Source organism: Podarcis muralis, chromosome 6 (genome assembly GCF_964188315.1).
Source record: "Podarcis muralis chromosome 6, rPodMur119.hap1.1, whole genome shotgun sequence".
NCBI classification, from domain to species: domain Eukaryota; kingdom Metazoa; phylum Chordata; class Lepidosauria; order Squamata; family Lacertidae; genus Podarcis; species Podarcis muralis.
Genome location: NC_135660.1, coordinates 96,046,373 through 96,072,953, shown reverse-complemented (window position 1 = coordinate 96,072,953; position 26,581 = coordinate 96,046,373). Strand labels below are relative to the sequence as shown.

General features: G+C 44.0%; 1 protein-coding gene across 2 annotated transcripts in view; it reads right to left on the bottom strand.

Moving 5' to 3' along the window:
- SEMA3E (semaphorin 3E) overlaps positions 1-25,676 on the bottom strand; it is a 182,924-nt gene extending 157,248 nt beyond the window's left edge. The window contains exon 1 of one of the 2 annotated variants that reach the window (XM_028728769.2): positions 25,045-25,676. In XM_028728769.2, coding sequence (XP_028584602.2) covers positions 25,045-25,156 — 112 coding nt within the window. In that variant the 5' untranslated portion in view covers positions 25,157-25,676. The remainder of the gene's footprint in view (positions 1-25,044) is intronic. The other variant, XM_028728770.2, reaches the window with a different exon arrangement.
- Between the last annotated feature and the right edge of the window lie 905 nt (positions 25,677-26,581).

Sequence of the window (26,581 nt, the reverse complement as noted above, 5' to 3'; positions counted from 1 at the left end):
GCAAGTATCAGAACTACCCAGCATTAGCAGGAGGAACCACAACCAGAATTGAAACCAAGGTGGAATCCAGACATATATAAATAACGCTGTGGAAATGCGATATATATATATATATATATATATATATATATATATATATATATCGCATTTCCACAGCGTTATTTATATATGTTGCCCTAATATATAGGGCAATATATATATTGCCCTAAGCTCACCATTGCCATCTAGTGTCACATTTGAATAATGCACTTAAAACACACTTAAAATGTTATATTTGCAAGAGAGTAACAACCATGAGAGCCAAGTGTTTGCTCTGGACATTTGAAGTGTCAAGCTTGTAGGATTAAGTGTGGCCATGCTCAAGAAACTGAACACAAACTAAGTGTTAGATTGCAGGTATTGAGGTTGCTATGTGCACGGTGACAAGTAATGTCATTATGAATGTTATGCGTGCCTATTGCCCAGAGTTCTTATCATGCATTTTTTCTAACCATATGCTGAATACTCAGAAAAACAACAAATAAAGCTGATTATTACCCTAGTTCCAGGATGTACCCAGGCTCTGGATATATCACAGTCCCTTTTGATAACGGTCATATGGACAGCTCCTAGTCAAGTTGGTCATTGCTGTTTGCTCTGACAGTGCCGGTAACCATCTGTTCTGAGACAGAAGGGGTTGAATTTCACCTTCTTCCCCCCCAAATGGATTGCAGCTGCTGTAAAAGGTGCAGCAAAAATCATCTTGTTCTACAGGTAAGCATGCCAGCTACTTAATCTCAGGCCAAATATCTTTCAAAAATAAGCAGCCATAACGTTTTTCAAGCCTTCAGAAGTACAGCAAGTGATAATAGTAATAAATTGAACAAAGCCACCAGCAAACTATCTCCTGTTAATATGGTACAGTTGTCGGCTACAGTCTTGTCACTCCGGAAGCCTAAAAAAGGGGGATCATGACTTTATAGATTGTAGCTCTTCTGCTTTGTTTCTTGATTCATCAGTAAATAAATTACACCCCTCAGTCTCATGAGCAGCTACAAGTCAAATGATGTACAGCTGCTTCTCTCTATTTTCGTAAGCCTGCTAAATAAATCTGTTGCACATTACAAGGAACAATTCATATCCCGCATCCTTATAAAACAAATTTAGAACCATTAAGAAGCTTCCCATTTGACTTCCAATAGAAGTTTAATTGCATCACAGTTTGAAGCCAATAGGCCTTTAGATAAAAAATAAATAAACAGAAGAGAGGGGAGTTCGGAGCAGATGCCAAACTGCAGAGGGACTTGGGATTCTATACGCCTTTCTTCCCAATATTAGTTCGCTGGCTTGCAGAACTGCCACATTTAACGGCTTGCCAAAAATAATCATTACCATATGAAAGGGTTTCATTTAAGTCCCTTCTCAATCTATTAGTAAATATTCATTTTGCCAGGAATCTGGAAACAGGCAAAATGATAAAGTTCAGTTGATGCACTCATAGGACCATACGGCTTGGAAAATGTTGCTGCTTCCGTGTTGATGAAACTTTCAAAAAATGTGAGCAATGCGATTTCGTAAGGATCACACACTTACTGTGAAATTTCTTTTCCTCAACAGCTGCCGCTTTACTGTAGCCCGTGAGTCCAGAGAGGACCATATATCTGCCCTTTCTCAGGGCATTGGCATACGACCAAACATCATATACTGAAGCCAACAGGAAGGGAGTTTAGCAAGATGCTGAGCAAATAATTCTTAACAAATATGCTATTCAGTGAATTATCCTTACTTCCTGATGAAGATTGCAATTTCCAGCCTACTTACAGTTTCGAGGAACACTCATTCATGCTATGCTAAGTTTGGATTGGCTGCAGACATCAGAGTATATCTCTGCCTCAAACGGAGGCATATTACACTATGGACAGCTGTCAAAAACTCACAGAAAGAAACATAAGTTATGGAACTATGTTGGCCTACAAACCAGTTACAATACATCTGGATCCTTAGATGACTCACAGCACACAGGAATGTCTACCTGTGTGGCATGCAGCCGCCAAAACTGATCAAAAGAAAGGAGAGTGGTTTGATGTTTCAGTCTGACAACTGACAACTTGCCCTCCTACATTACCACTAAGGCCCAGATCCATAAGTGAAAAGCCCAGCTATGACATGCAAGGGACACACGCCCAATGAGGGGCTTGGGCTGCAAACATATGTGCACATATATTTATGGGCACCTGCAAGGAGCATCCAGAATGTTAAAGCTAGGGACCACAGGTATGAAATTCACAGCATGTAATGCCCTAAGAGAAAATTTAATGAAAATGATTTATAGGTGGTACATGACGCCAGTCAAACTTGAAAAAATTTACCATTTGCCTGAAAATAAATGTTGGAAATGTAAGGAGACTGAAGGTACATTCTTTCACCTTTGGTGGACATGCCCAAGGATTAAGACATTCTGGGAGATGATTTATAATGAAATAAAAAAGGTATTTAAATATACCTTCTTGAAGAAACCAGAGGCCTTTCTCCTGGGCATGGTCGGCCAATTGGTATTAAAGAAGGATGGAACTTTTTTTATGTATGCAACAGCAGCAGCAAGAATACTCATCGCGAAATATTGGAAGACACAAGATTTACCCACCCGGGAAGAATGGCAGATGAAGTTGATGGACTATATGGAACTGGCGGAAATGACTGGCAGAATCTGAGACCAGGGAGAAGAGCTGGTGGAAGAAGACTGGAAAAAGTTTAAAGACTATTTACAGAAATATTGTAAAATTAATGAATGTTAGAAGAATGTTGGGATGAAGTTATATGGCTTTAGTAGAAAGGTTATAAGGAATTAAGTATAAATAGATTAATAGAACATTAAAGGAAAAAATAAGGTTAGTTTGTGTTAAGATAATTATAGGATAGAAAACAGGGGAAGATGGAAAGGAATTGCTGAAATAATTAATAGAAGTGGAATACAAAAAGGGAGGTGTGAGGAGGTCATTGAAATATGTGAAAGAAAGATAAGATATTGAATTTTTTCCCCTTTTTTGATGTGTTTTTAAATTGTTTTGGTTTTGTCTTGTTAGTTTAATGTTTTAGTGTTATGTAGTGTTTTTGTGTTGTACTGTATTGTTTTTTATTTGTTTTTTATTGTAGTGTTAAAATTGTTGTAAAAGTAATAAACATTATTAAAAAAAAACAACAATAACAGAATGTTAAAGCTAGTTTTCCTCAGGCTGCTGCATGTTAGGGCTGGGTGATATATCAATATATTGTCCAAAACTGGTCCACATCGTGATATCGGTTTCACAATTTTTGACCTGGCGATATATCACAAAACATGATGTGTATGCTATGCAAAAATTAGGATGCAGGAAAAACTGTGAGGCCAGCTGGTGTCTCTACAGAGCTCCATTTTTATTTAGCACATCATTGATATATCAGTATTATTATTATTATTATTTATTCAACTTATACATCAGTATATATATATCAGTATATCACAATGTTGATCTGGTGATATATTGAAAAATAGATATCTCCCAGCCCTAGTGCATGTTTTCTGTCAATGCCAGAGAGACATTTGACAGTCCAACACTTTCTTTTGTTTGTGTGTTTTATAGATAACCACCAAGTGTGTAGTTGTGGATGGACCACTTGCTTGTTTAGTTTCACTGTATCTGCAAGGATTTGTAACTAGCCAATGGTCCAGGATGTTCCCTGAAACACAAGGAGATGCACAAAGCTTTGACTTAAGGCATTCACTCTCCAGAATGAAACTATGCAGATGCTTGGCTGGCATTTGTTGCCATCTGGGTGACCTCGGAAACTATCTAGAGGCAAGAAACCCAAGGGCAAAAGGAATGTCTCCGGCAAACAGGAGAGTGCTTAAGCATTCCTTCTTTCCTCTTGTGGCCAAAGCTGTTTGCATCTAAGAAGTGATCGACTCAGGGCAAATACAGTTATCAGAACTGAACTTGACAGTGGACATGAAGACTGTAGAAGCATTTTCTGAAAAGCAGTTCCTGTGTTTCTTTAAGAAGGCAAAAACAGGATCCTAAAAGTATAGGATAGGAGACTCTGAGATGGTTCACACTTATTTGTACATGGACACACAGAACGTAACCCTGTTTCCCCCCTGCTTCCTCAGTCCTGGGTGTGACCCAGTACCAGCTGCTCGCTGAATATTTTCAATCCCAAAGCAGGGAATAGTAAATAAAGTAATAAATGTATTCAGGGGGGGGGGGGAAATAACAAAACACAAAAATTCAGAAATCGTAACATCAGGTCCAATAAATAACAATGACTTAGCAGCTGCATCATAAGGCAAATGAAGCTAAACCACAGTGAAGACAACAATTAGAAAACAGATGTGAGAAGAACCTCTCAAGCAAGTCTCTCCTCCTGCAACCCATTCCTTAGGCTCTTTCCACCGCACTGCCTCTGGAACATGGCAACAAAATGTGCAGCATCCCAAATTCAATGAAGCCGCCAGTCATACATTGTGGCCTGACTAATTACCCAAGTTCCAAGTAGGTTAAAAAATAATTTTAAAAAAGGGTGGGCCTCTGTACATGGCTGAAGGGTTGGATTCCGCTTGATGAGTCACAAATGATGGAAGCCTTTTTGAAGCATCAGGGGTTGTGACACCAGGTGCCATGGAAATGCACCCAGCTAATTTTTTCTTGGGATGATGTGACTAATAAGTTTCAATGTACACTGGCAGTGATCCTAACTTCCTCTTCCTCCTCCTCCTCCTCCTCCTCCTCCTCCTCCTCCTCCTCCTCCTCCTCCTCCTCCTCTTCTTCTTCTTCTTCTTCCTTTCCCCATTATTTGTGTTCTTCTGCACCTGTACGTCACTTGAGGGACATGGTGGGACTGACCTTGGGAAGGGCTGCCTTACGTCTGGTTTCCCCTAGAGATTACCTGGATTTCAAAGGCGAAACTGATATTCAGAGGGAATTTCCAAAAGGCAGAACTTTGTCCTGGATCTTAGACAAGTCAATAGAAAAATCAGCAACTTTCGGGTTTTCCTTTAAAAAGCTCAACAATTTTCAGGGTGTCCTTGTTTTTACTTTTTGAAATATGTCAACCCTAAAGGTGGGTGAGATAGCTGGCCCTGCCTGACAGGTTGTAATACATTTCTTAACTGTGGCCCACAGACTACAGGTTGCCCGAAGGGCATTTTCAGGTGGTCTCCCAGACGAAAGTAGATGAAAATGCCAAGTTGATTAATGTTGATTGATCCGCACTTCTACATCTCAGGCAGTTCTGCTGAATGCATGCAGTGATGAAAAAGGGGAAACAATAGAAGGCTTGCTGTGCTGTGTCACTATTCTTTTAACTTTGTCACTATTATTTCAGTAATGCTCACTCAGCAACTAGCCAAGCTTCCCTCTCTTGCAATGCTTCACCTTCTCCTGTCCCTTAATTTGGGAGTGTGTTGAACTGTCATGACTATTTGCTCTGGTGCTCATTTGAATATCTGTGAGCAGGATCTGGGTGGACACAACCCTGATGGTATCCCTGTTGTGAACAAGACAGTGGCCATCCTGAACCTCCAAACTCAGTGCTGTCTCTCTTAGCCCCAGTCTCCCCAGAAACTTACCTTGGAGCAGGTGGAAGGAAGAGATGGGTGAGGCAGAGCATCTTTCCCCATGACAGATGCAGGGACTTAGATGCCATTCTCCTCACCATCAGGAACAAAGTGTCCCACCACCACCACTTTCTCCCTTCTCCAACATAATATTTCTGGGAAGCCTGAGGGCTCTCCCCATGTTTGACTGGAGACTTCTGGGATGTTTTTATTCCATCTTCTACATCATTTCCTATACTTTGTGGAGGTTCACAAAGAAGAAGCAAACCATAACAGTGGTCCCCCGTGCAACAAAACTTTAAGAATTGATGGACTAGATGGTCTTTTGGCCTCACTATTTTGTGATACAAAGCTCCCCATCTGTTTTTGAACAGGAAACTCCATTTCATGCCTCATCAGCCCTGGAATGTTCAGTGCCATTCCATCTCAACAGCTTGTCTAGGGCCTAGTTCATACATGCTAAAATCCCCCAGGCTGCCATCCTTAGTAGGAAGAAATATACGAGCAGTCTGACTACACAGCAGGTAAAAGAAATGTGCCACTGGTCTCATGCAGGGTGCTCCTGGCAAACTCAGTGGCCCATTTGTCTCGTATGCTCCTTCTTCCATGCTCCTGTGGCTGCAAAACTGCCCCCCACGGGGGATTTCAGCGGACTGGACATATGGCCACCAGCTAAACTGGAAAAGAGCTTCGAAAATGAACAAATGTTTCAAATGGACTGAAGTGGTTTTCTATCCTTTTCCTCTCCCGGGGAAGCATGTTTCTTAAAAAAAAGACGAGGGATTCCTAATTAGTGCTGACTGCACACTGCCGTTTCATCATCGTTGTCTGGCAGCATGAAGAGAACCAGGACACCAGATTTAATAATGCTAAGTATTCCCAACTGCAACGTTTTACAGTACTCGTTGACCCAAGGTTCCTCAGGAAGGCTGAAAACAGATGTGTGTTGCTGCACAGCATACAGTAAATCACCTCGAGAATATTAATGCGACATTAAGTAAAACTTTTGTTTCTAGCGGAGCCCTGGCTTGCACCATAAAGTTTCCAACAGATGGTGTTGTCACTTTGAAAGCAGAGAGATAAGAGAACAGAAACAGCCACATCCAGCCCATTCATGTTTTGTAACTTCAAGTGACACTCAGTTCTTCTCCAACGTAAAGAACAAAAGCTGAAAACAGCCTGAGGAGTGAAGTCGACGCAGCTTGCCGTCTTCTTCATGCCAAGCAACTCCAAACCCTTCCAAGTCCTGCTGCACAAAATCCACAGAAGCTTTTGTTGACAAGATGCAGTTATGAGAGGAGCTGAGGGGAGATCTAAAGCATACAAAGCCCAGCTCGGCTTCAGATAAACCAGGAGACAACAATCCTGAACATAGCTACCACGAATCTGATGGCCACTTTGCATGTTGCCAAATCAATTGCTTTAAGTTACTCACGGAATACAATAAATGCTTTCAAGGGTCCATACAGCCCAGCATTCTGTTTCCAACAGTGGGAAGTCAATGCCACATCGGGCCCATGAGCCGGACATGAAGAGGGCTGACCCCAGCATCTGCTACTCCAAGGTGCAGTCTTTGCAAGTGAAGGTTGCTTCAGAAACAGAGGCAGCCTGAACATCACAGCTGACAGCTATTATTAAGGTAAAGGTAAAGGGGCCCCTGACCATTAGGTCCAGTCGTGACTGACTCTGGAGTTGTGGCGCTCATCTCGCTTTACTGGCCGAGGGAGCCCGGCGTACAGCTTCCAGGTCATGAGGCCAGCATGACTAAGCCACTTCTGGCGAACCAGAGCAGCGCACGGAAACACCATTTACCTTCCCGCCGGAGTGGTACCTACTTATCTACTTGCACTTTGACGTGCTTTCGAACTGCTAGGTTGGCAGGAGCAGGGACCGAGCAACGGGAGCTCACCCCGTTGCGAGGATTCAAACTACCAACCTTCTGATCGCCAAGTCCTAGCCTCTGTGATTTAACCCACAGCGCCACCCATGTCCCGACAGCTATGATTAGACCCATCCAAAATATACCTTTTCCTTTTAAAGGGCCGTCTAAGCTTTTACCACAGCTTCTGGCAAAATAATAGTGATAATTAATGTTATTCCATATGTGAAGAAGCACTGCAGTTGTTCGCCTCGCTCCCCAGTTCTCTTGAGTAGAGCAATTCTAGAGGAAAACTAAGGATGAGTCCGAACAAATACAAGGGATTATTTGTTTTTTTGTAAATATAACCGACCTTTCAAGAAAGCACCTCCACAAGGCAGCCCACAATGATAAATCACAACAATATGGCAATACAGGCAATTCTGAACTTATGCAGGGCATTATGCATAAAGCCAAAACCATATATAGTCAAAACACATTGGGTTCCAGAGTGGGTGGGATTGCTTGTATTTTATTCCTAGAGGTCCCCACTCCCTTTCATTTTTTTTTAAAAAATTGTCAAGCGTTTAAAGCTGCATGCACACAAGCTAAATGCGCATAAGTTGCAAGTTATCTGTACATAATAATAACAAATCATTTCCCTCAAATTTTGAGCAGTTGCTGCAAACCTGGCCAAGATAACAAATCGTGTTGTCCTCCCAGAGAACACATGTTGTGGTGAGATCATCAGGACTGACCTCACTGCTTGTGTGGGTGGGAACGATTGGATAGCCACAACAACCCTTGGTTGCTGGGGTAAATCTGGCCATTGGGATCATTTCATACATTAACCAAGAGACCTTTATATACTGCTGCACACTGCATTGAGCTTCCTCTTTTTTGCTTTGTGCATCAGATCACCTGCCCACTCTCCCTATATTTAGGGTCTTGCTATGACCTTGCTATGCTGTTGTGGGTCATCTGCTCTTGGGACAGGGGCCAGGTAGGAATTTTCCCATTTGGCGGACTGGCTGGTGTCACTTGGGTTTCACCTGCCGCGTAGCAAATCATCACAACTTGGTAAGGTTTGGCGGTTAGGCATTGGTTCAAGGTGTGGTGGAGGGGAGGTTGTCACACCTGCCCCTCCCAATGTGTGATCGGGTATTCCGTTAAAGGAATCCAGGGGCTCGCCATGCTTCTGTCCAATCCCCTTCCAGGGGTTAGGGCCATGCCAGAGCCCCTGGGAGCATTTGGGGTGAGCTTGAGTCTGAGCCTGGTCCAATGTTCAAGAAGGACACTGACAAACTGGAACGTGTCCAGAGGAGGGCAACCAAAATGGTCAAAGGCCTGGAAACGATGCCTTATGAGGAACGGCTAAGGGAGCTGGGCATGTTTAGCCTGGAGAAGAGGAGGTTAAGGGGTGATATGATAGCCATGTTCAAATATATAAAAGGATGTCATATAGAGGAGGGAGAAAGGTTGTTTTCTGCTGCTCCAGAGAAGCGGACACTGAGCAATGGATCCAAACTACAAGAAAGAAGATTCCACCTAAATATTAGGAAGAACTTCCTGACAGTAAGAGCTGTTCGACAGTGGAATTTGCTGCCAAGGAGCGTGGTGGAGTCTTCTTCTTTGGAGGTCTTTATGTTAGGAGTGCTCTGATGGTGTTTCCTGCTTGGCAGGGGGTTGGACTCGATGGCCCTTGTGGTCTCTTCCAACTCTATGATTCTATGATTCAATGCTCCCCCTGGATGTTTTCCCTTACTGACGTCTGCCGGAGTCCAGGCGTCAGTGCTGCCCTGCTGAGGTCAGGTGTAGCTAGTCAGGAACCAATGCCTAAGCAAACCAGTCATGATCTGTAATCAATAAAGATGTGGCCAAAATTATGCCAATAACCTTAAACTAAATTCTGTGTCAATCGTGTCTTTATTTATTGGGGGAGGTCTTGGGATCTTAACACGCAAAAATCATGCAATTGGAATATAATTTTGAGCTTGATTGATCAACAGCATCAAGTTTTTGTCTGACTATATATATATGGACTACTAAGTTACAAAACAGAGTGGAAGTAAATAGTGCTTAGTACAATTGCATTCTTAGAGGACTCAAGAATGTCACAGACAGCTTGCTGTGTAGCCTTTCCCAAACACATATAAATTCCGATTATCATTCCTGTTTGTATTCACACTCCATATAAGCTCTCGCCATAATACAATTCTCACCTTTCCAAACACTATGAGCAGCCTACTTTTGTGTGTGTGTGTGTTTCCTGTGCTTTCCATGTTTGTTTCTCAAGTCTATATCTGCAGGCAGAGAAAAAGGCGTGTAAACAGATACAGTACGGCTTAATATAAATGTGCAATTGTCTCTGTGGGCCACGTGAATAATTGCAATTTGGAAGACTTATCAGCGACAGGCTAGACCACCAGAGTAGAATTAGATCCATGACATTAGGCTACCAAAGAATAAGACGATGCTGAAGCCATTTTATGTAGCTTCTAGGATCTTGTTACAAGCCTAAGAATTCCAACACTTACATTTCTCACGAAATCAAAAGGAAACAAGTATGTGTTTTTAAATGTTTTAAACACGTTTTCATTTAAATGGTATTGTCTTGCCATTTTAGTTTTGGCTGCCCTGGGCTCCTTTAAGAGGAACAGCAGGATATAAATTGAATTTACAACAATAACTGCAATTATCCCATGATATGTGAAGTTGCTGTGACCAGTCCTGCGTCATAGACACAGATGTTGTTTTCTCACAACATTGAAATGCTCATGATTTTGTCCTTTACATGTAGGTCCCACTGAGGCCTTTTGGGTAACTCAGAAGAAGGAGACCCAATTTGCCATTGTTAGCTCCAGGTACTAGGGGTGGAAGAACAAATCTCTCTCACACATGTGTGTGTCCCACCCCCACCCAGCATTGGGATCTGTGAGAAGGAAAACGTGGATACGAGGTGTCCCTCAAGGGGTTAAAATAGAATTTGCCATACTTGGCAACATGCTTTGGGGCTATTCCATGGTGGGTGCTTAAAGTCTAAATAACATGCAGCCGCTGGGAGAGATCATCAGGAGGTTTGGGCTGGGCGTTCATCAGTATGCGGATGATACCCAGCTCTACCTCTCTTTTAAATCAGAACCAGTGAGGGCGGTGAAGGTCCTGTGTGAGTGTCTGGAGGCGGTTGGAGGATGGATGGCGGCTAACAGATTGAGGTTGAATCCTGACAAGACAGAAGTACTATTTTTGGGGGACAGGAGGCGGGCAGGTGGGGAGGATTCCCTGGTCCTGAATGGGGTAACTGTGCCCCTGAAGGACCAGGTGCGCAGCCTGGGAGTCATTTTGGACTCACAGCTGTCCATGGAGGCACAGGTCAATTCTGTGTCCAGGGCAGCTGTTTACCAGCTCCATCTGGTACGTAGGCTGAGACCGTATCTGCCTGGGGACTGTCTCGCCAGAGTGATGCATGCTCTGGTTATCTCCCTCTTGGACTACTGCAATGCGCTCTACGTGGGGCTACCTTTGAAGGTGACTCAGAAACTACAACTAATCCAGAATGCGGCAGCTAGACTGATGACTGGGAGCAGCCGTCGAGACCATATTACATTGGTCTTTAAAGACCTACATTGGCTCCCAGTACGTTTCCGAGCACAATTCAAAGTGTTGGTGCTGACCTTTAAAGCCCTAAATGGCCTCGGTCCAGTATACCTGAAGGAGCGTCTCCACCCCCATCGTTCTGCCCGGACGCTGAGGTCCAGCGCCGAGGGCCTTCTGGCGGTTCCCTCATTGCGAGAAGCAAAGCTACAGGGAACCAGGCAGAGGGCCTTCTCGGTAGTGGCGCCCACCCTGTGGAGCGCCCTTCCAGCAGATGTCAAAGCGATAAACAACTACCTGACATTCAGAAGACATCTTAAGGCAGCCCTGTTCAGGGAAGTTTTTAACGTGTGATATTTTAGTGTATTTTTGGTTTCTATGGAAGCCGCCCAGAGTGGCTGGGGAGACCCAGCCAGATGGGTGAGGTATAAATAATAAATTATTATTATTACCAGGCCTCAATAGTAAAGTAGGAAAGGGTAGGGTGAGGAAGTTGAATACTTAAAGCCACACTTACAAGACAGATTTGTGCAAATCGCAGGCTAATTGTTGGCCAATTGCAACAAATAAATGATTTTCCCATCCAGATTAGGCTGCTAAATTGAAGAAAGCAAAGTAGGGCAGGACTTTTGTGTGAACTGTGAACTCAGGTACTGAAAACAAATTCCTAGGCTCAGAATGTGATCAGAGGCGCCCTGTAGTTTAATTGTACCTGACTCACCTTGGTAGATCTTGGGATACTAGTAGAAAGAAAAGAAGAAGAAAAAGATGGCCCAACAAGCCTCAAGTTTGCCCACCCTTTTGTGTACCCAGTCAACATTTAAGGTACAAAAGAGATTAGAAAGGCAATTTGTCTCCCTAGTCTTGGGATTTGTGCAGAACATTGTGCAAAGTCTTAACTTTTCGTTATGCATGTAATACACAGTAAGTTGCTGTTCAGCTTGCTATTGATTTTCAAGTTGGCCCTTATCCCTTGTTGTGGAAGATGAGCATTCTTGCTCTCTAGCAACCATAAGATGCAATTCTCCTCCACCAAAGCTTTCTTCGGGCGTTGGCTGCATGAAGAGGGTCAGGGTGCTAAAAGAGGCTTTGAGTTCATGTGTCCAGCCCCAAAGTCACACAGCTGCCCCTGTGGCCCTGATGGGCATAACTTCTCAAGCAAGGATCCTGCTCATAGGTGGAAGCTCCCCTTGTGATTTAGAACCCTGGGCAACTATAGACCTTCTCAGGCATTACCAATAAGTGTTATGTCATCATGTGATGGGGCAGCATGGACAAGCGTGGTAGCTCTGCCACCTCATCATTGTTCTCGTCAACCCCCAACATTTGGAGGGTCAGCTTATGAAATGGGAAGCCTGTTGTACTTACAGCGGTTCCCCATGTATTTTAGAACCCTGATCTTTTCCCAAGGATCCCCCTAAAACATCTGAGCATCTTCCATGGACACAGGATGCTCTCAGTTTAGAAGATCACCCTAAATGGGTTGGAGGATGAGGACAACAGCTATGAGCAGGGAGAGGAGCTAGCATGCTAATCCCATGATAACTTAACACTTACTGGCGCAGACTACCTTCCTCAGAAATAATGCCCAACACAACAGGAATGGGAGGAGATGTGTGACTTTGGGGACAGGGCTAATCCCCTTTTACCATGCTTGCACATGAGGAATTCCTGAAGAAGACTCAAGTGCTTTTCTTATCTCTTTCTTTCTTTCTTTCTTTCTTTCTTTCTTTCTTTCTTTCTTTCTTTCTTTCTTTCTTTCTTTCTTTCAAAATAATTTTATTAAATATTTTCTTGGTTTACAAAAGTCTATCCATTATCTCTTTTTTCTAACCTGGAAAAGGCAGCAACCACAATATATGAGTCAAAGTTAGTACGATACTGAAACCTGACATCCTAATTCCTCAAATTTCCCCTCTCCCCCAAAAAAGAGGCCTCTGTGTTTCTTCCTTGTTCCCAGAGCACTTCAGAATTTCTCCTTAATTTCGGTGTGTATGGGGTAGATAGTACCATATCATTGTGAGATGGGTGAGGGTGACTTGTGTGTGATTTTATTTCCATTAAATATTTTCCCAGCACCCTGCAGCCTCCCTGACTGCCTTCCCCATGAGAGAAGTTACCAGACAATGTCTTCTCCTGTTCTGTACCCAAAGTATGGGGGCCTGGGGAGGCTGTCTACCAAGGGCCTGAGACTGGTATTTGTTAAGATGTGGGTGAACATATCAGACGACACAGCGATTCTTCAAACAGCTCTTGTTTATTCACAGGCCCAGGACAGAACTGAGCTGAAGGGTTTAGCCAACCTGCTTGTATAGAGCTCAACTACAATGCAACAGTAGCAACTTTATGTAACTATCCAATCACTGAACATCACTTTCAATTCCTTATTTGCATATGTGGACCTGAGTGAAAACTATCTACAGTATCCCCCTGCTGGCCCAGGGTGAGAACTTCAGTACCTAACAGTATTCTTACTTGTCTTGTTTTTAAGGGAAGCCCTTCATTCCATCTTAAAGTAAAAACCCCACCCATGAGAATTTCACTAAAATGTTCAACTGCAGTTTCTTTGTAAGATGCTGCTGAATCACGAATGGCTTCATGAAAACATGCACAGGGCACCAATTATACTGTTCTTCCTAACAGGTTTCTGCATGTCAGTTTATCACCAAAAGCAATTACGAGGGAAAGTCGTGGCAAAATAGAAGATAAAGATGTTTGCAAAAATGCTAATATTTACAGTGCATTCTCAAGAGTTCAGAACGTGACTGGCAAGTTGCTGAGTGATAAGTGGGCTCTTTCTTACCTGAGTCTTAATGTTAGTCATTCTCCGCAAGCAAAACAGATGGAAAGCAGTTGTTTAAGAAGTTACACCTCACAAATGTACATAACTACCTAACACTTCATAATACTGCAAGTGTAACAAATCACTGGCCATCAACAAGACAATAAAAGACCAGTTGATGAAGGAAACAACTTATTACTTCAGAGTGGAAGGTATTATTTATGCCTGTCTCTCTCAGACACCTCATTTTATTGCTTTCTGCAGTAACGTTTCTGGAAAGCCTGTTCAGCCATCTAACTAGTTAAGCATTTATCTGCAGGAGTATTTGAGTAACGTAGACTGAAGTGAACATTAAACACCTTTGGGATGGGTGAAATATTTTAGCATTCAAATTTCACAAAAAGCGAGCTTAAGTCATCTGAATCCCAACTATGTGTACTTCATGCTGTGTCTGGAAACAAGAACAGAATTTGCCTTTTCCCAATAATTCAAGCTTCCATTCAAAAACAAGAGCCTGCCCTCAGGCTTCTCACAGAGAGAGGGGCAGTTTGCACAATCCAATTAGTGCATTGCGAATGGGGCTGGGTTTGGCCTGTGGCAGAATCACTGTAATTTTTCTCTTAACCTTCCAGTACAATTTTTTGGGGTGTGTCTTAATGTCATAGTACGAATTTCTAACACCTGGGGAAGTGAATAGCCATCTAGGCAGTTTTGTATAGAGTTTTAAGGCTGGGTCACGCCAATCTGCTGATTCTAAACAACATGGTTTGGGATTGAGGCTTGATCTCTATGTTAGCATGTAGTGCACAGCAGTGCTTTGTGTGCAATACAGTCCCGATGTGTAGCGTGGCTCATTGCCATAGGCAAATCTAGAAAGTGGCCCAATAAGCCCTGAGCCCTGGACACTTCATAGGAGGAGGAAGAACTTGCCTGGAAGCTCAGGGGAGAATATGAACCCCTGGAGCAAGACCCAGTGGCGGAGCTTCATGCCCCAGCACCGGGGGGTGGAGAGCAGGGCTGGCGGGCGTCCTGGGGGCATGGCACACCGCCAGGGGCATGGCACCCAGCACGGGGGGGGGGCAGCCGTGATGGCTCCCCACTGGGATCACGCTGCCAGGGGCGGTGTGCCGCCCGCTCTCCCCTCCGCCACTGGCAAGACCACCTTCTGAGTTAAGCACCCCTTTCCCTTAGCCACCTTGGTATGTGCTTCCAGTTAAGATAAGTCAGCCGTTGGAAGGATAGAGTTGCTGGGCTCTTACAAAGCCTAGTACCAGCCTACCACCTGTCATGGGTGCTTTAGTTGAGATTCCTGCACTGCCACCATAGGGTTGGATTAGATGACCCTAGGCGTCTCTTCCAACCCTATAATTCTATGATCCTATTATTATTCTTATAGGGCATATCCACACCGATTCTGCACATCACTCTGTGGTTTCTCTTCAGATTGCAGAAATCTTTCACCTTTTACCAATTCTGCACATCACATGATAAAGAAAGCACTGGGTGATGAGAGGGCTGGTGCTTGGTTTTGTTTAAAATAATAACTCTCCATTGTGCTTGGCCACATCATAAGAACTCTGCATGCGCTCATTAATGTTGAACACTGAGTGCTAATAAGAATGTTATATTTTAGGCACACAGTGGGATTAATTACAACGAAATGGCAACTTGCTGCAAAGCTTAGTCTGTCTTTGCTGAAAAGGTTGTGGTGCAATCTCCACATCTTTATGTTTTTGTGCCCTTGGCACCCCCAGCAACACCCTCTGGACTATACAATTCAGATGGGAGACAATCATGCACACATGTTTGAGTAGCACCAGCAGCATTTGCCCATTGTTCTTGTGGTTCTTTGGATTGGGAGAATGGCAATTGCTGTTCCCAGGGTACAAGCAAGTCTTCTGCTTCGAATTGCTTGGGCCTCCCCTCCCCATTGCTCTGACCACCACAACCCAAGTTGCAGCCGCTTACTCGTGATAAGTAGCTTGCACTATCTGCTTTTGTAAAATGCACATGGAAAATGGACCTTTAACCTGACAAATTCTCTTCATATTGAAGAATGCATTGGGATGAATGGCAGCTGACTCAAGTACAAGCAATATCTAGGAAAGACATTTTTTCATGTAAAAGAATTGCCAGAGTTATGATGTGCTGCTACTGATTCCCTGCAATACTTGAAGAAAAACATAGTGAAATGCACTATTCATTTCAACCATCGGGAAAACATTTATGCTAGCAAGTGAATGCAGAACCACCAATACCAATAGCAACCTAGCAGGAAGCCAGCCCAAACTGTCAACCAATGTACTGCTGTGCAGAAATACAAAAAGAGGTTTATTTATTTCAGACAGTAACACACGCACCTCAGACACAAAACCGCACACAGTCAGTCTAAAGTTATGTCCACTTTATGGGAATTGACTGTTGTGCATTGTGATAGTTGCAGCACTGTATTATGTGTGGATGTCAATTTGAGATCAATGGGGTTTTATGCAACCGTCTGATTGCCGCAATTATTTCCAGCGAGGACAATTGTTTGGTTAATAGTCGCTAGGGTAATTTGAAATCCCTGTAACCAGAGATTTTTTCATCTATTTTTTAAAAAAATGTTTATGGAAGGAACGGGGAGAATCAATCAAGCCATTTCCTTTCAGTGAGGACAATCGATGACTTGTTTGTTCAAACGATGAGACATTACTTTTACCTCTGGGCCAGAATGAAACTCAGGTAGGACAGTATAAATGCACATGACAGGAATGTTCCACCAGCACTGCAAGCACATTGATTGGTGCCGATGTTTAGATCCAGACAAATCACAAATCTATTTTCTTATGGGGTGCCCCATACAACTGTGCTTCAGAGAGCTTTGTGGGGATGTGCTATGTAAACCATAGTAAGCCGTGTGTGATTTTATTAATCATGCAATTCTATCAATGTTTATTTTTTAAAAATATATATATATATATGTGTGTTTAGCTGTTTTTATTTTTATATAAGCTATGTTGAGTCCCGTCAAGGGAAAAGGTGAGGCATAAGCAAACAAACAAACAACAGCAAAATCAACCTAATCTAGAGTACTGGCTGAGCAAAACACTCTGATAAATTAGAATAGTCAACTTTGTTGTTCATTCCATCTTTCTGTTTTCTCCTTGCAATTAGCAGTTTCTATCACTCTACGAAGCATAGTTGCAACTCAAGGATGCATACTGAAGATCAGTTCGCAGTTTCCTCTTGGCAACCTGTCGTTCACCTGTCACCACAACTAGAATCAAACTGGTCAATGGAGTTTCCTCTTTCCACTCTCCTTAGAAGGCATGCCTGGTGTCAAAATGGGGGTTCTAACTCACAATAGTGAGTAGAGAACCAGGGAATGGTGAGCAATTACTCTGGTTCATATATGGCTATAAGCATAGCGTTAATATATGGCTTAATATTATATGGCCACCTCACCTCACTCATGTGTTTCAGATGCTAGTGAGGTTGTTAAGTGAGGTGGCCATATAATATCAGTATCATCCCTGTGTAAAGCACATTACTCAGCTTCAATAATGACAAAAATATTACGTATTTTAAACACTCCAACTGGTGATCAGTAAGAAGAAATCTGAGAAGCACTTTAAGATTAATGCAGCAGTTTTCTAATGTCTGAAGTCTAACCATTTAAATAGTTCTATTACCTATAGTTGGGGACGCGGGTGGCGCTGTGGGTAAAACCTCAGCACCTAGGACTTGCCGATCGCATGGTCGGCGGTTCGAATCCCCGTGGCGGGGTGCGCTCCCGTCATTCGGTCCCAGCGCCTGCCAACCTAGCAGTTCGAAAGCACCCCCAGGTGCAAGTATATAAATAGGGACCGCTTACCAGCGGGAAGGTAAACGGCGTTTCCATGTGCTGTGCTGCTGCTGGCTCACCAGTGCAGCTTCATCACGCTGGCCACGTGACCCGGAAGTGTCTGCAGACAGCGCTGGCTCCCGGCCTATAGAGTGAGATGGGCGCACAACCCTAGAGTCGGACACGACTGGCCCATACGGGCAGGGGTACCTTTAACTTATTGCCTATAGTTTGGTTTGAGAAAAGTACTTGCCAAGCTGGGTGCCCTCCAGATGTTTGGACTACAACTCCCATCAACCCCAACCTCCACAGCTGCTGGGGTTTGTAGTCCAAACCATCTGGCGGGCACAAGCTTACTCAGAAGCAAGACGCACTGAATGACATGAGGTTTATTCCCAAGAACGTGAACACAGGTGTGGAGCCTTAACAGCCAGGCCCTCTCTATGCGTACTCAGAAGCAAGCCCCACACAGTTTGATGGGGCTTAGCTCCCAAGTAAATGTCTGCACCCTCTCTTTGGGGTAAGCTTCCCTGAACAAAGTGGAACACGTGCCTGTATACATATGCAGAGATGTGGCTTCACAGCTGCAGAACTATTTCCATTAACTTGGTAATAAGCCCAACTGAACACAATGACACTTCCTTACACATGAATAGGATGAGGCTCAATGTAGATTTGGTATTTGGACATTGAAGCACCATCTGTTGCAACCATTGTAGTGCAAGTCAGGGTGCAGGCATGTTTACCCAGAGGTATGGGGGCGGGGGCCCTTGCTCCTGGGTTTATAACTTTTCAACCTATGCTGCCTCTGCAAGGAACTAGGCAAATGCTCAGCCCCTGCTCCCTAGAAGCCACAGGTTAGCCTGTCTGTCAAAGCAGCCTTTCACCAAATCCCATCATGAGCAAATGAGAGTCTAACTTCCTGGGTTGCTGCAGGCATTATGTGTGGGATGTAAACACAGGAGCAGTCAATGACAACATTCCTAGAGTGTACATGTTAGAACATGGGGGGATGTCTGTCCAGCAAGCAGGTAAACTTCCTGGGGACGGACTTCCTCCACATGTGACCAGAGGTGGGTGTGGCCTCACCTGTGCAGGTAATGACAAAAAGCACAGGGCAGGCAGCCATCTCTCTCTCTGCCATTTTACTTCGATGAGGAAACATCTAAGGATGCTCTCTTGGCTCCCAGCCAAGAGAGGAGATAAGGCCTATCTTGCTATAAGATAGATCCTAAATGTATGTAACCTTTTTAAGCTGTGCCTTCTGGGATCACATTGTGAACAGAACGTGAGTAAACTCTTTTATACTTTTATAAAGACTGTGTCGTGTCTTGTATTTTAAGAGGGAACTAAAGGGGAAATTACCAGGGTAATTATTATAGAGGTTCTAGCGAACCCGTGCAAGCGTTACCGTTGCGCACTTAAAGGGGAATGTTTATAAACTCTGCTGATATTTTGGGAACTTGTTAGCACAAGTTGGACAAGGATATAATTAGTCAATATATCCTCTCCTGCACCCCAGAACATTCCCACAAAGGGTTAGTGGCCCCAGTATTGCATATTTCTGCGTATTTTTGAAGGATTGCGTTGGATTGTGATTTTGAGTTGAGTAGTATTTTTTCTGACTTAACTTCCTGGTAAGCACATGGTCCTTTGTTCCATTGTGCAGTGGGGATTAAGCAACCCACCCCCTTCCCTCAGAGTTCACAGTGACCCAAGGCAGTGAAGAATTGTTTTGTATTTTGAGATTTTTGAGATTTTGATTTTAAAATTTTGAGAAATTTTGAAGAATTTTCAAATTTTGGATTTTAAGATGGCTAGAGCAGCTTTTGATAGTGATGCAAAGCTTGGAATGCCTGTGCTGAATGAATACAATTTCATACACTGGAAGCAGCGCTTGATAGCATGTTTAGATTATAAGCACATTTTGGAAGCTTTAGACCCTCAACCTACGGGATCGTCTGTGGGAGATTTAGCCAAGATAAGTGCTTGGAAACGCATGAACAGCGAAGCTAGACACATAATTTTGAGTGGACTTCGTGATGAGCAGCTATCATTAATAAATAGTACAGATGATGCATCTCAAATCTTAAGAGATATTGAACGCGTGTATGGAGAATCTAGCATAAACAGCTTCAGAAACTTGGTGTGTAAATTAACCAGATTGAGGATGAATTCAAAAGAGGAATTCACAGAGCACATCAACAAGTTTACTGAGATTATTCAAAGAATTGATCTGACTCCCAAAGCTTTTGATGAGGATACAAAGATAGCATTTTTGTTATCATCACTTGGACCACGCTTTAGCGCATTTGTAAGTTTGATGGATCATAGACAAGGTCTGACTTTTAAAGACTTGATTGGTTATTTAAAAGAAGAATGCAGAGATAGAGCTGAATCTCCAGTGAGGAATGCTAGAAGCAAGGACAGCAGTTATGCATCTAGGCAATGTACAAAGTCCAAAGAGATGCCTAAGAAAGTGATTTGCTTCAATTGTAACAAAGAAGGACACATTGCAAAGAACTGCAGAGCTCCTAAAGCCAAGAAACCCCACCCCTTTCAGCCAAAAGGGGAAAAGAAGGGGAAATGTGAATGCACATGGTTACTGCAAGAAAGGAACTTAGCTGTCCAGAATCGTGAAAATAAACGTAACAAATGGATTTTAGATTCAGGTGCCAGTTCGCATTTTTCATATAAAAAGGACTATTTTAATGAGATTAATGAAATAAATGATGAAGAAGGATCTGAAATTGAGATTGCAGATGGCAACATTGTTAAAGCAAAAGGTGCAGGTTCCATGAGCCTGAAATGCAATATAAACAATGAATGCATTGAGAACACAATCTCTAGAGTTTTGTATGTTCCAGAGCTGAGTTGCAATTTAATCAGCGTGTCCACTTTGGACAAGAAAGGTTTCCAGGTCACATTTGGAAATGGAGAATGTAAAGTGACTAGAAGTGGCAAAGTGTTTGCTCAAGCAAAGCTAATAAATGGTGTATATGAGCTTGATCTTTCAGAGAACCAGTCTGCAAAAGTGGCACATTCCAGCCAGAAGGATGAAGCGGATCTGGACTTATGGCACAAAAGGCTAGGACACAGGGACGCCAGCCTCATTCTGGATCTACAGAAAAGAGATCTTGTAAGAGGTTTGCAGGTAAAGCAGAGCAACAAAGCTCCAGCAAAGTGCGTAAGCTGTATTACTGAGAAGGCTGTAAAACCTTCATTTCCACGTTGTGCAGAACAAAGAAGCAACAAAGTGCTTGACATAGTGCACACTGACATATGTGGACCCATGAATGTTCCCTCACTGGGAAAGAATAGATACATTTTAATATTTCTGGATGATTTTTCAAGATTTTGTGTTGTGTATTTCCTCAAAGAGAAGAGTGAGACAGTGGACAAGCTCCAGGAATACATTGCCATGGTCAAGAACAAATTCCAGAGAGCTCCAGCTGTGTTAATGAGTGACAATGGAGGTGAGTACTGCTCAAATGAAGTGCAGGCTCTCCTGGCCAGAGAAGGAATTGCACACGTAACCACAATTCCTTACACACCACAGCAGAATGCCATAGCTGAGAGAAAGTTTAGGTCCATTATGGACATGACAAGGTGCATGCTAAAGGATGCACGTTTGCCACAAAAGCTGTGGGCCGAAGGAGTATACACGTCAGTCTATTTGCAGAATAGACTGCCAACTAAAGGTGCAGAGCGCACACCATTTGAACTTTGGCATGGGAAAGCTCCCAATCTGTCGCACATACGTGTGTTTGGAAGTCCGTGTTACTTCCATGTGCCCAAAGAACACAGACACAAGCTTGACTCCAGGGCAAAAGCAGGTATCCTTGTGGGATATGCTTCTGGAGGCAAAGGATATAGAATTTTGGACTTACAAACTGGTAAGACAAATGCATACCATGCAGTTTATGTTGATGAATATGGAAAGGTAGACACTAAGAACACTGTTGTGGATTCTTCAGATGAATCAGAAAGGACTCAAGAGTTTGTATATTTCCCTTTTGAGACCCCACAAAGTAATAATCTGCCTTCAAGTGTTACAGCGCCCCCTACAGGCGACGCACCAGAAGACGCAGAGGACCAGAACCCTGGCGGCACCAGAGACGAAGATGAGGACTCAGATGGGGACATGCCTGCGTTGGAGGAGGATGAGGAAGCTGATGCGGTCGCAGAACCAGAGGTCAGGATCTCATCCAGAACCAACAAAGGTGTCCCACCATTACGGTTGTCCTACTTTGCAGGGTCGGCGTTTCCACAGGAACCTTCCACTTGGGAAGAGATACAGGAGATGCCAGCTGCAGAAGCCAGTCTCTGGAGGAAGGCCGCGCAGGAGGAGATGGATGCACTGCATCAGAACAAGACCTGGACACTCACTGAGCTGCCTCCCGGTAAGAAGGCCATTGGCAGTAAATGGGTTTTCAAGGTTAAGAAGGGGTCAGAAGGAGAAGTGCAGCGCTACAAAGCTAGACTTGTAGCACAGGGATTTTCACAGCGTTTTGGTGAAGACTACGATGAAGTTTTTGCACCAACTGTGAGGTACAGCAGCGTAAGAATGCTTTTAAGCATTGCAGCCTCCAAGAAAATGAGGGTGAAACACATTGACATTGCTACCGCTTTTCTACATGGGCAGATTTCTGAAGAAATTTATATGAAACAGCCCAAAGGTTTTGTAAAACCACATGAGGCACATCTAGTGTGCAAACTACAGAAAGGACTTTATGGACTTAAACAGGCTGCCAGAGCCTGGAACCAGAAGTTGCATAAAATGCTGACGCAACTTGGGTACAAGCAAGGCGACGCTGACAAGTGCTTGTACAGTAAGTCAAATAATGGACAATTCTCATATATCCTAGCATTCGTTGATGACCTGATTATTGCCACAGCAAGTGAGAAAGACTATACACAGATAGTAAAGCACCTTAGTAAAGAGGTGGAGGTCAAGGAGCTAGGAGATGTCCAGTACTACCTCGGGATCCAGGTGGAAAGAGAAGAGGACGGATCATTTCTTCTTAGCCAAAGACAGAAGATCCACGAGCTAGTTGAGCACATGCAGATGCAAGACGCACATCCAGTTGCTACACCGATGGCTACTGACTTCCTGAAGAATCAGCAGGATTCGAAGCAGTTGCCAGACAACAATGACTACAGGTCGGCGATTGGTAAACTTTTGTATTTAGTTACCACATGTAGACCTGACTTAGCTAATGCTGTGGGGATTCTTAGCAGAAAAGTGAATTCTCCCACTGAGCATGATTGGGCAGGTGTAAAGAGGGTGGTGCGATATTTGAAGGGTACCATGAATTGTAAATTAAGGTTACCAGCCGTCAGAGACCCTAAGTTGATTGGGTATACTGATGCTGATTGGGCTGGGGATAATGCTGACTATAAATCAACAAGTGGTCATGTTTTCATGTTTGGTGATGGACCTGTTTCATGGGGCAGTTATAAACAGAGCTGTGTAGCATTATCTTCCACAGAATCAGAATACGTTGCAGCAACAGAAGCCTGCAGAGAGATCGCCTGGCTTGATCAACTCATAAAGGACTTTGGGTTGGTGAGGAAAGGGCCTGTCAGCTTGCTGGAGGACAATCAAAGTTGCCTGAAGCTGACGCAGAGTGAGAAGTTCCTGGCCAGAACAAAACACATTGGGGTTAAGTACCACTACATACGCCAGATGATCCAGGATGGACTTGTGGAACTATCCTACTGCAGCACCCAAGAGATGACTGCTGACATCCTGACGAAACCCCTACCAAGAGAGAGTTTCCAGAATCTACGTGTCAAGCTGGGACTCTGGGTGGTTGAATAAAGTTGTTTATATTTTGTATATGTTGTATTGCCTGAGAAGGGGTATGTGGGATGTAAACACAGGAGCAGTCAATGACAACATTCCTAGAGTGTACATGTTAGAACATGGGGGGATGTCTGTCCAGCAAGCAGGTAAACTTCCTGGGGACGGACTTCCTCCACATGTGACCAGAGGTGGGTGTGGCCTCACCTGTGCAGGTAATGACAAAAAGCACAGGGCAGGCAGCCATCTCTCTCTCTGCCATTTTACTTCGATGAGGAAACATCTAAGGATGCTCTCTTGGCTCCCAGCCAAGAGAGGAGATAAGGCCTATCTTGCTATAAGATAGATCCTAAATGTATGTAACCTTTTTAAGCTGTGCCTTCTGGGATCACATTGTGAACAGAACGTGAGTAAACTCTTTTATACTTTTATAAAGACTGTGTCGTGTCTTGTATTTTAAGAGGGAACTAAAGGGGAAATTACCAGGGTAATTATTATAGAGGTTCTAGCGAACCCGTGCAAGCGTTACCGTTGCGCACTTAAAGGGGAATGTTTATAAACTCTGCTGATATTTTGGGAACTTGTTAGCACAAGTTGGACAAGGATATAATTAGTCAATATATCCTCTCCTGCACCCCAGAACATTCCCACATTATGCAGAGATGAAATATTAGCAGATGCGCGGTTTTAAACTCTGGGATTTGGGAAGGTGAGGTGCTTTCTTTCTGACACTCTTGCCTTCACTAAACCTGGAGAGTTGAGAAACAGTTCAGAAAGGCACAGATATTTTCTAGTCAAGGAACATTTGACTTTGGGCTATATATTTAAGCTGGAAGCAGACTGCTATTGGCAGTCAGTCAGCTTAATTACAGTGTGATGACACTTGTTCGTTTGGAAGATGATTCATCTGGCGGCTTAGGAATCCAGCCCACCCCCACTCTGCCAAATACTCAGCCTAGATCCAAAAAGAGAGATTCAATTTAGCCTGCTAATTCTTAATGGGGACCAGTCCTTCAATGGCAGGGCAATATATAGACCAATTTGGGGTGCCCTAATGATTATTTTGGGGAGCCCGGAAGTGCAAAGTTGAGCTGCTTGCTTGGGCTGGTTCTGCTTGAATCAGGACGCAGCTTCACAATACAGAGAAGTCTCAGTACATCCCTCCCTGAACTTTATATTTTTAAGGGGCAAACTCCTAGAATTCAGACATCCCCACTTTGCACGGTAATTGAACATATTCCAGGTGTGTGATGCTGGCTGTGTTAGCCTCGTCCACCAGTTCATCTTAAAGAGGCTGCTACATCACAGCATCTAGACTTGCTCACACTTGCTGAGGGTGAACGTGAATGAAAGAGTTTCACGCTCTGCTATCTGCATCTTCAAGACACACAAGCTCCTGGCTGGTTCAGTACAACGCAGGTGCACGTGTTTGCCAAGAGTGGAAACGAAGCTGTCCTGTGAAGGCAAATCCTTAAAAAAACGCATCAGAAACGCCTGGGGAAAAATGGCACTTACGGCTGGTGGCACAATTCCATGTCAATGAGAGCATTCTTTATTTTTATTTTTAAAAAAGGCATTTCACACAAAAAGACAGAAGTTGCCTTACCTTTATGTGACAGGCGTAACCTTGGCTGGCTTGTGTCTGTCGTGTGGCACGGACTCCAGAAGTCTAGGAAAACACTAGACAGTGCCAAAATGAAGAGGTCTGTAGCTGCCATGCTGTCCCAGAATAATGAGGATGTTCTTTGTTTTAATGGGTTAATAAATCGATAATAGCAAAGCTCAGAAGTTCCGCTTTTCACTCCGAAGAGTACTTAGATCTTTCGCACCCCAGGTTCCCCGTGGAGCATTTCATGGGAAATCCTTCAGGAGGAGAAATTCAGGGATCTCCAGAGAAACAGTCATTTTCTTCTTCCTCTTCTGGCCAATATCATGAAAGAAAGGAAGAATGAGGAAGAAAAGAAGGCGCCCTCCCCTAAGACGGTGGTTTCTGCACAAGCAAGGCGTCAAGTGGGCTGCGTTGTTGCGTCTTGTTGGGCTCGGTGGCAGCAAACTCTGCGACTTGAGTCCAGGAAGAGGCTGCGATTTTCGCTCGCTCCGAGGCAATTCCTTCAGAGGCGAGGAGGTGCGTGCGCGCAAGCGGGTGCTGGAGGAGAGAAGCAGCCCTCTTCGGTCCTCTCCAGAACTCAGCCCCTTGCTCGGACTTGCCAAGCAACTCCTTCCGCCCCCCCCCCCCCCAATCCGCAGCTCACCTCCACTCCCTCCCTGTCTCCCTCTCCCTCTTTCCTTTGGCTAATTGGAACCGAGAAGGGCTCTTGCAGTTGTCGGATCCACCCCCGAGCAGGGATGCAGCTTGCTTTCCTGCAGTCACTGGCAAAGTTCAGGGCGATTTGGCGAGGTGCCGGCGCGGGGAGCGGTTTCTTCGAAGGAGCATCTCCGGCCACGTGCAGATGTGCGCCCCCGGTCCTCCCGGGAACAGGGGCTGAATGGCCAGGGACGAGGTCCACGCTTCTCTCTTCCCCGCCCCACCACCCTTTGGGGAAATGCAGCAGGGAGCATGTTCCTAAAGCCCGGTTTGAGCCACCACGCAAGCGATGCTGCCGGATTCCCGGTTCGAGTTCTGTATCTGGAGAGCCAGACGCACAGACAGATAATTAGACGGGCTGTCAAGCCATTAAATAATTGTCCCCCGATGCGCACTAATCAATTAAATGGGAATGAATTTGCATTTTGCATATTACAAAGATATCCGCAGAGGAATCTTTCTTTTCTAACACATTAAAGGGAAATAGGAAGGTAACCATTTAATGCACTCAAAGATCGTAACGTCTTTCTGCTTTCAGCCCATATTGCAGTAACGTAGGAGAGCCTAAATACTCTTAAAGAAACACATTTAACTTATAGTCCCGTTGCATAAAAGAAACTGCAGGATACAATTCTATACATAGCTACCTGGGAGTAAGTCCAGTTGTACTCAATGGGGCTTACTTTTGAATAGAAATGCTGCCTAAACCAATTAATGGTATGGATAAATTTGTGTGTGTCAAAGGGGGTGGGGGGCTGGACAAAGGGATCAGATTTACTTGGAAGTTAAGTCCCATTCATTTAAACGGGATTTCCTTCCAAGGTTATTTCCAGACTCC